The 10,727-nt window shown below is 38.5% G+C and overlaps 1 protein-coding gene across 1 annotated transcript; it reads left to right on the top strand.

Annotated features, from left to right (window-relative positions):
* Window positions 1-4,125: 4,125 nt before the first annotated feature.
* On the top strand, window positions 4,126-10,710 carry rint1 (RAD50 interactor 1). The gene is made up of 13 exons (XM_065268567.1): window positions 4,126-4,370; window positions 4,446-4,687; window positions 5,442-5,615; window positions 7,225-7,365; window positions 7,446-7,599; window positions 7,760-7,870; window positions 7,975-8,200; window positions 8,277-8,414; window positions 8,718-8,917; window positions 9,381-9,598; window positions 9,848-10,028; window positions 10,113-10,231; window positions 10,311-10,710. The coding sequence occupies exons 1-13, from the start codon at window positions 4,152-4,154 to the stop codon at window positions 10,519-10,521; spliced, it is 2,334 nt and encodes a 777-aa protein (XP_065124639.1). The 5' UTR covers window positions 4,126-4,151; the 3' UTR covers window positions 10,522-10,710.
* Window positions 10,711-10,727: the final 17 nt, after the last annotated feature.

The raw sequence follows: 10,727 nt of genomic DNA, 5'->3' as shown, positions 1-10,727 counted from the left end.
TTTTTCTTGTCAAAAATGACAATTGTTTTGCTAGATAAGACCCTAATGCCTCGTTTGGGATCGTTAATAGTCCTTTGAAACTCTGTTGAAAAAAACTGTTATGTGTTGAGTTAAGTGTTAAGTGTTGGTGTCCATTAAAATGAGAAAAATCCTGCAATGTTTTCCTTAAAAAACATAATTTCTACTCAACTGAACAAAGAAAGACATCAACATTTTGGATGACATGGTGGTGAGTAAATTATCTGGATTTTTCTTTTAAGAAAATGGAATATTCCTTTAACTTTGAAAAGAGATAAGATTATGTGCAAGTATATTTTAAGAGTTTGGTTCCAAAATTAGATAACTCTGTTTTTTTTATTCCCATTATAGTATGTCACTGTGTGTCGCTCGTCTCTTTCAAAAGAGGCGGTTCTTCTAAATCTGGTTGTCATAAACAAATGAGTACCGTCCACTCCAGTAACTGACGAGAGGCGCATGACGTGAACTCCACTGCTTTGTTCTCATTGGTATTCGCTCCCGAAAGTCACTTATAATTTACATAAAGTTAAACATTTCTCAACTTTGTCGCACAACTGGACACACCCCATCCAGTGGCCAATGGTCACTGTGGCCGGAAGTCACCAAGGTTCCATTGAAATCAATGAGATTGCGTCACTCTGCTACTGCTAGTTGCTGATAGTCTGAATGCAGCTTTAGGCGGCCATGTTTGCAATACCTCTGAGCAGTTATTTCAGTCATGCAAGACTTAAGTCCTCTCTACTTGAATGGTGAAAGACAGATATCTCAAAAATCACAATTAAATAGGGATCGACCGTTATAGATTTTTCAGTGCCGATACCAATTTTTGATTCATCAGCCTTAGCCGATGACCGATACAGGCTGCCGATTTTCTTGAGTCGATATTTGGGCCGATACTGTTTTTGCTCACTCAGTTTACAGCATAAAAATTACACGATGATGCCAAATGTTAAAAGTCTCAATTTCAAAAAGTAACATTTATTAAAAACGATATTTAACAAATAGAAAAAACAGGTGAGGGTGCTATGGAACCATGAACGGCACTCTCCACAATGACAAGGAACTATCAGCAAAGGATATTGATTTCTAGCACTTTACTACTATAAATGAATATAGGGGTGGTTTCCCGGACAGTAATTATCTTAAACTAGGACTAGAGCTTAGTTTAATTACGAAATATAACTAGTTTTAACAAACATGCCTCACTAAAAACATTACTTTTTTAGGCAAAACACAGGGCACTGATGTATTTTAAGATATGTTAAAAAGAGATGTTATTAGTTTGGACAGTTCTTACATATTACATATATTTTAGTTTAGGACTAGTCTAATCCCTGTCCAGGAAACCACCCCATAGAGATGAGAAATAAAACCCCGCTTTGTTCAGCTATAATTAGCAGTTCGGCCGAGCTTTCGATGTTGTCAAGGAAAAGTTGGTTGTTTTTGGTCACATGACCTGCAATTTGTAGTAATAGGAAGTATGCTTAGTCTTGTTATATCCAATATCTCTGATTCGTATTTTTTATAGAAACATGTCAGATTATGGGTCAGTGACAAAATCGGTTTGGCAAGATAAGAAATTCAAAAATCTTAAAAAAAACTTGTTTTAATAGCATGCATCAGGTTTATTTCAATGCACATAGTGTATTTTATGTTAATTTTATGCAATAAAAAATTACAACATTTTTATGAAAGTTAAGACTGAATGGACCTGAAAATTTCAAATGGTGTTATCACCAATTGTGCCAAAGAATGAGAAATATTAAATATTTTATCCACATTAATGGCATGTAAGCATAATCATAAAAAATCATTTTAAAATATCATTTTATTAGTTATTTCTAAATGTAAATTTTAGTTTTTGTAATATTTGCCCTGACATATGCTGAAAACAGCTCTGTTTTCTAAATAATCTTGACAAATTATGTAAAAATTTATGTAAAAAAATCATATTACAATAACTGGATAATTATATTTGTTTCACTTTTTTTATGAATATATTTATATTTTCCTTTAAAAAATACTAGTTACACCAATTGACACAGACCGGTTACACCACATTGACATTTTGCAATTATCCCCCAAATATTCTTTCAAAATTAAATAAAACCACAAATTTTAGAATTGGTCCTCAAAAAAAGACAATGTATGCAAGTAATCTGTAAATTCATTTTGAAATTTTAACCCTTTTACATTTAATTGAACCATACGGATACAAAATAATTAACTTCACGTCATTGACCCTTATACCAAGATGGACAGGTTGTGTAAAATGCCCTTATTTTTATAGTCATAAAATTTGGCTTGGTAAAAGAACTACCCAGACTATATTAAATTTGGGTATAATTTGGGACATGTGTCTGCTTTTAAAATATGGAAATAATTTAGCTTTGTGCACTTTATATATTTACATTATAAACACTGTATAATAGAAACATTGTAAATACATTACAGTTTTTGAATTGAAGAAGGTTCATTGAAACTTATGAATATGAAATTTATTAATTGAAATGTATAAACAATCGAATGGGTCACCAATGTAAAGTGTGGTTTGGGAAGCTATGATGAAAGGATATGGATGTTGTATTGCAATGTAAGGTGACCAGATTTTTATAATGACATTTTCCTAGTCCAATGGTCAAAATATAGTTGAAATCTTAATGGTTATTATCTATTAATTAAAACACAGGGACAATTTTTTTTTGTGGGTTTGTGGGGGACAGAACACTAAAAAAACGGGAATGTACCCGGAAAACAGGGACATCTGGTCACCTTATTGCAATGGCCTCTTTCCAACTGCGACAGAGATTACTGTAACTTATAATGGTGTACATTGGCACTGTAACTGGCATATGGGTCCTTTTGAAAAACAAAATGTGTAAACGAAACTATCCATAGGTACGTGTGAAAAATGGCAGTGGTTCTCAATTGGTTTATCTAAAGCAAAACCAGTTGAGACTGACTGTAAGCCACTGAGGATATGGACCATTCAGCAACACAAGACCAGAACATGTTACAACACAACAAATAAACAGACTCACCAGTAGTCATCTGGACACTGTTAGGGATGAAAGGAGTCCGGCTTTCATGGTCTATGGAGTCGTACATAAACTGAAGGCTTTAGGAACTTCATACAGCTGCTGCTTAGGCCAGAATTGACTTTGGCAAACACGGGAAACCTCAAGATCCTTAACAACTTATGTCCTTTCTGCCATCCAAGGCAAGCAGAGCTGTCAAGAGTCCTGTCAGGAAACCTCAAACCGGAAGAATATATCACAGAGCCCTGCAGTCACTTAAACCAGTTACTCCTGCAACCAAGAGCCAAGAAATAACAGTATCAGTATCTGAATATCGACTAAAATCACTTAAAAATATCTGCACAAAACGTCGTAACAACAAGTCTGTTAAATATAATGCAAACGATGCACAAACAATCCCATGTAACAAATTTAAATACACATTTTGCTATAAATTGCAAATATATAGGCATCGTTTCTGACATGTAATTAATAAGTGTTAGCTATATTATTTTTTTTCAAATCCATTTAAACATCTTTAAACGGTTGTTGTTCGTTTAATACACTTCCATAATCAAAAAATTAACTAACGTTAATACCTGTCGCATATTGCTTTTTAAAACAAGTTTCTTCTTTATCTCAAAATGATCATTTTAAAATATAACTTTTGTTAACAAATACGTAGCATGTCTCATGAATATTAAGTAGATGACGCCGACGTTGTTGGTACGTAAACATTAATATTCATGAGCCAAAACCTAATCGTCCGACTCATGAGAACCATATAAAGCAACTAAATATATAATAAATACAAGTATAAAAATATAAATGAATTTATACATAATTTTTCTTACCCTGATTGGAAACTTAGGTAAATAAAACATTTATATTTTTAAGCCATTATTTTGGTCTATTTCAGATGCACCATACACTGTAACAACTAAGTGCACAGTAAATATAGCACATATCTATAATAACTACATATAATATATTCAATATAGTTATTATATATTTATATAACACAATTTTCAAATCGATAAAAATCGTGTCAACAGCATCTTTCTGACACTAGAGGGAACCGCAGAGACAAAACTCGCAGATGACGTGTCAAGAAAGATGGCAGCGCCTATGATGGAGCTCAGCAACCATAACAGCAATGATCTTTCTCATCTAAAACGCACAGACAGCCCCAAATCTCCCTCTGCGGACCGAAACCTGACAGATGATGTGGTTCAACTCGTACAGAAAGAGATCGGCAGTGATCTTAAGTCGCTAAAAAATGTCGCGGGGCTTTTGGAGAAACTGACACTTGAGAACAAGCAGCTGGAGGAGCAGGTAAGTAAAGACAAGACGCTATAAACATATCTATTTGTACACAAATGCATCAATTCCCACTTTTGATTCATGTAGGTTGCGACTGTATCATCTTCGGTTCCCTTGCGAGTGTCTTCTGCCCTGTACGCAGCAGAGGAATCTCGTCTCAAACTGGAGGCTTTACTAGAAAAGGAGAGACTTCTGTCCAACACTCTACAGCAGCATCTTCAGGGCTCACAGGTCTGGGCGGACAGCATTGGACAGGTCCTGGGTCAGCTCGATACATTAGAGAGGCAAATGAAGTACCTGCAATGTTTGGCACGTATCGAGGAGCTCAGGTGGGGTGGTCAACCACAAACATGTGACTTTTAATGTTTTTAAAAATGTTGTAAAAAAAAGTCCTAGTATAGTAACCAAGTTATTTCTAGTATGAGTGTATTTTAGCCTTAACAGTGTCTATAAACTTGATAAAATTCGTAATTAGAAGGTAAAAGCATTCAAGTGTCTCACTTCCACCAATATGGAAGTTAGGGTGGGACATAGGACAGTGGTTCTCAAACTGGGGTCCGGGGCCCCCAGGGGGGCCGCGAGATGGTGCCAGTGGGGCCCCAGTTTTATGACATTTTATAAAATACACGAATTTATCATGAATTCTGTGAAATTAATCCTAAAAAAAATAAGGCAACACTACTTTGTCTAATTTAATGTTTTTTTTAATTTAGAACTGTTTTTTGTCATAAATTTTCTTTGGGGGGGGGGGGCGCGAAGGAATGCACCGTACACAAAGGGGCCGCACACTGAAAAAGTTTGAGAACCACTGACATAGGGTGTCCCCTCCCTATTTTTTAAGCGGTTATAGAGAAGAAGCTTAAAGGGATAGTTCACTCAAAAATTAATTAAAAGTTACCCCCATGATTTACCCACCCTCAAACCGTTTTCGATGTATATGATTATCTTATTTCAGATGAACACAATTGAAGTTATATTAGAAAATGTCCTGGCTGTTCCAATACTTTTGTCTATATATTGTTGGGCCTTTATAGTGGTATCCAACACATTTTTGACTCCATTTCATGTCTTTTGTTGAAACAGTAACAGTATTCAACAGCATCTGATGACCAACAGCGTGTGGGAAGCTGTTGGAGCCATAGACAGCATGGCCTCTCTGGACATGGGTTTACGAGAGTCGGGCTGTAGCCACCTGCAGGCATTTCTCAGAGAAACACTTCGATTTTGGCACAAGATTCTCAAAGACAAACTAGCCAGGTATTAAACTTACTGTTAAGTAAGGGAAAATGTATAGGCAGCTTGATGTTATAGCAGATAAAAGACCCAACAGAGGCTTATTTCACGATAACAACCTGCTGCCTGTACATTATGCCACTTATTACATGGTTATTTACCTCATAAGTATGGTAAGAAATATTACATATTGATTTGAAATATTTTATTGGCTAATTTTTAACGAAAACATACCTTTCACGAGGAAAACCTGTTTATTATTGTCCCCAGAGTATGTATGTAAAGTTTAAGCTCAAAATACCAAATAGATAATTTATTATAGCATGTTAAAATTGCAACTTAGTAGGTGTGAGCAAAAATGTGTTTCCTTTAAAGTGCAAATAAGTTGATCTCTGCACTAAATAGCATTGCTATGGTTGGATAGTGCAGATGAAGGGGCGGTATTACCCCCTTCTGACATCACAAGGGGAGCCACATTTTAATGACTTGTTTTTTCATATGCTTGCAAAGAATGGTTCACCAAAACCAAAAGTTACTGGGATGATCTTTTTCCATTTTCTAGGTTTATAGAAGCACTTATAGCATTTAAACATGAAAAAAGTCATGATATGACCCCTTTACGATAAGACAAGGCATTCAAATGTCACAAATACACTATCTGGTTTAATTATTTGTACATTTAGTGTCATATATGTTAAAGGGACACAAGGCAGCATTTTTATGTTAATAAATCATCTTCGTAAGTCGGTATATGGTTAAATGACTCATTACATGACGAATGAAGACTCTCTCGCCCGCCCCTACCGTCTGTAGGAAGAATACCCCACTTGCAAGTTCGCTGTATCCGACCCGGTGTCCTTCAGTCTCGTATAGTCTTAGATATAGAACGCATTTACTCCCAGACACTAGGGGGAGCTAGTAGAGAAATAATACTCAGACTTGCCTTGTGTGCCTTTAAGAAAAAACATATTTATATTAACATTTTGTGTAATATTAAACTGTACCTGTCAAAATTATTTGCAGCATTCAGGTTACCGTGTGTAATTAGGTTTGAGCATGGAAAACAAACCTGCAAAAGTCACGACTGGCCAATCAGAATCAAGCATTCAAACGAGCAGTGGCAGCTCGTGACTGCTCATCCGAGGGGCGCAAATTCAAAATAAGTGTTCGGAGTGTTGCTTGCGTTTTCAAAATATGTGTTTGTTGCGTCATGTGAACCATGTGCATCATGTGTTTTGTCAAAATAAGTGCTTGCTGCACACGCATCAAAACTCACATTCACAAAATACACGCACTAACTTAACACTAAACTCTGATTACGCATGAGATTATGGGAGTATCTGGCAAACGCAAGTGTCTCTTTTATCATAAACCCTTTAGACGCATCTGCAGCAGGCACTTATTTTAACAAAACACGTGATGCATTGCACACAGGATCTCTGGACGCGCAGAACACATATTTCGAAAAAAGGAACCACACACGATGGGCTACATATATGTTGTGAAGAACCCTCGAAAAAAGAAGTCACCGGCCGCCACTGCAAACGAGCCGTGTAATTAGCAAGTTTAATATTGAGTTAGCTTTAACTGTTCAAAGCACAAGTAAAGCATATCACTCACACATATTTTTCAGTGATTTTGAGGAAGTCCTGACGCAGTTCCATTGGCCGTTCATTTCGCCCCCCACCCAGTCCCTCTCTCCTCCTGCAAATGCTCAGGAGCTCAACAGCCAGCTGGAACTGCTGGCCTCTCAACTTCTTTCTCTCCAGACCTCGTATCCTTTTATGTTCCTTCGGAAATGCAGATTCATTCTACTAAATAGTGTATGAGTATTTTCCTCAGCGTTTCATTCAGTGATGACCTTATATCGGAGAAGGAGGCACCGTCTTGCCCTGGACTTTCTCAGAATCCCCCTCTCTCGCTGCCCATTCAGATAATGCTGCTTCCGCTCAGCAAAAGGTTCAGATATCATTTCACAGGAAATCGCCAGACCAACACCTTAAGCAAGGTACTGTTTTACTGCATTTACAGAGATTGTCACAACTCTACTTCATGTTGTTGACATCGAGAAGTCAACCTGAGAAGCCATTATGCTGCTGTTTGGATGGATAAGCTATACAAAAGATTTAAAAAATGATATTAACTCCAGTCGTTCCTTGCCTTTACAGCCGGAGTGGTATTTAACCCAGGTGCTCATGTGGATGGGGAACAGCTCCAACTTTATGGATGAAAAGATTCAGCCTATATTGGATCGCGCTGGGAGCAAGATTACTGCCAGGGTAAGACTTGTCAAGTTTAATGTTATCCTGTTATCCAATCCTTTGTGTTCAGCAGAACAAAGAAATTTTATACAGGTTTGAAACTGTTGTCATCTGTCCTCTAGGTGGAGCTGTTTAGAGGTCTCCTCACTTTAGCGCAGGAGAAGCTCGCCCGTGATGCTCCTCGGTTGCTCTACGACGATGCTCTTTTTTGCCACCTCGTGGACGAAGTGCTGCAGTTCGAAAAAGAGCTTCGCACCACCCACTCCTACCCACGTTCTTACCCCGGTGTCTTGCACATACTTCTGGATGAGGCCGTGCTCCAGAAGTGGCTTAGCGTGGAGAAAAAAAGTGTGTTTGTAGAATAATGCATCTTTGGGTTCACAATTGTGTATTTTGATGATGGTAACTGAGTGTTGCTATGCAGTGGCTGTGGAAAAAGTGGATGCAATGCTGTCTGCGGAGGGAGCGTGGAGTTCTCAGTACAAGGACATCACCGATATGGATGACTTTAAAGCCCCAGACTGTGCAGAGACATTTATGACCCTACTCCTAGTCATCACGGGTATCGTGAATAATCTTGATCAAAAAGAAAAATTGTGGTATCGTATCTCTTATGCTGCGTACATACCAAACGTGAAGCATCGCGTTCCTCGCTTGATTTAACTTTGTGTCAACGCAAATGTTTCGCTTGAATTAAATATTTTCAACTTGCGCATGTTTTGGCAGCAATCGTGACGCCCAATTCACGTAATTCGCATCGCCCCTGCATGATTTTGTATGTAATCTACATATGAATTCACGTTTGGTGTGTACGCCCCATTAGACCCCAATATTTTCAAAAACTTCTCCGTCTTCATTCTTTTAGAACGCTATCGATCTCTGCCGTGTCCACGGGCCCAGCTCAGTTTTCTGGCTCTGCAGAAAGAGCTGATGGATGATTTCCGAATCCGCCTCACGCAGGTGATGAAAGAAGAGTCTCGACAGCCGCTGAGTCCCCGTTACTGTGCCATCCTCAATGCTACCAACTACATCTCCACTGTTCTCAGTGACTGGGGGGATAATGTTGTAAGTATGTTCGAGTCACACTGAAACTAGAAGTATATCGTTTATATTTGAGTTTTTACGCATATGTGAGGGTCCGCGTACAGTGTGGCTGTGGGCGGAGCTTTATCAGTGTGACATCACATTAACAAGAGAATCAAAACAGCATGTCTAATGTGTCTGCTTTGCTTAAATAGAGATTAAAAAAGTAGGAGAGGGTAGATTTTTATCATTGTAGGGTTGTTGTGTTCACACTGCCAACAGACATTTATGTCCAAACAGTTTGTAAAATAATATGGGCCTTTAAAACGATAGTAAACGATGAAGTCCTCGACGTGTATATAGTAACAGAATATTTCTATGGATGCTGATTAATTTGGCTAAAGCATGACTATTAGCCAATCAGCAGCATCCAGCACTGCCACCGTACATTTTCCGATCAGCCTTTCAGAAGCACAAAAATTCACCTTCAGTGTTTCTCTGTCAGTTCTTCTTGCAGTTGCAGCAGGCAGCAGTGTCTGTGGGTGAGGAGATTTTGGGCCCTCTGGGGGCGACCGAGACGGGGCGACTGGCCTCTCTGGAGGGCTCTTTGTTCGAAGGCTTATTGGCCCTGCTGGAAAGGTTACGAGGGGACATGCAGGGTCGATTACTGGACACAGTCATGAGAGATGTGAAGGAGAAGGCTCAGACATATTGCAAAGACAGGCGAGTGTAAATATTGTATGTGACCCTGTCTGTGAAATCTAGGCTAAAGTCTTAAAATCAAATTATTGGTTTCACCTGGCCATAGCCAATATTAAAGATATGAAGTTTATATGTTCTTTATATTATGGACGATGCATTTATGTAGATCACAAATTTATGTAAAATCACCTTCACAGAATGGGTCAGATATGATTAGCAAAAACCTAAAAACATTTCTTAAATATTTATGGACACTACTATACCTTTTAGATGGATCTCCTTGCCATCGCAGTGCGACCAAGCCACCATGTCGTTATCCAGCTCTGCGTGTCCCATGATGCTTTGCTTGCGGGATCACCTGCTCCAGTTGCAGCAGCTGTTATGCGTTCCTCTTTTTCAGATTTTCTGGCAGGGCCTCGCCGAGAGACTCGACAGTTTCATCTACGAAGACGTCAGTCTCTATCGTTTTCGCAAAGTTAAATTTCATTTTATGCCACTTTGGGTTTGATCTGATTAAGCGTGTTGTTTGTCACAGTTGATACTCTATAACCATTTCAACGAGGGCGGTGCTGCACAACTGCAATTTGACATGACCAGAAATCTCTTTCCTCTGTTCGGCCATTACTGCAAGAGACCTGAAAACTTCTTCAAGCAGTAAGTGTGAGCTAGTAGGAGCTACTATGTGCGACCCTATTTTTTTTTATTATGTTCTAATTCTTAATGTTTTTTACAGCGTAAAGGAGGCCTGTATCATCCTGACTCTCAAGGTCGGCCCAGCGCTGTTGTTGTGGGACGTATTAAAGCAGGGGGAAGAAGATGATGGAACCCGAAACCATCAGCAACCCAGTCCAGAGGCAGCGCTGAATGAACTGGGCATCTTTAAGCTGGCGCCCAATGATGTCCAGATCCTTTTAAAGCTGCGCTCCAACTTGCTGAACCAATGAGAAATCAACCAATGAGAAATCGCCTCTTTTCTCTGGTCTGGCTTCCGATATAGCTCTTACCAAACTTTACCAAACACTAAGAGACATCTTATATTTGAAATATGACAGATACCCTAATTCAGCTGATTTATAGTATTTACAGTGGACTTGACTGTTAAAGAGGAACTATTAATAAATTCATGAACTTTTTCTTGGTGCTTGCAACT

Source organism: Paramisgurnus dabryanus, chromosome 1 (assembly GCF_030506205.2).
Source record: "Paramisgurnus dabryanus chromosome 1, PD_genome_1.1, whole genome shotgun sequence".
Classification (NCBI taxonomy): domain Eukaryota; kingdom Metazoa; phylum Chordata; class Actinopteri; order Cypriniformes; family Cobitidae; genus Paramisgurnus; species Paramisgurnus dabryanus.
This window is presented reverse-complemented; position numbering and strand designations above follow the sequence as displayed.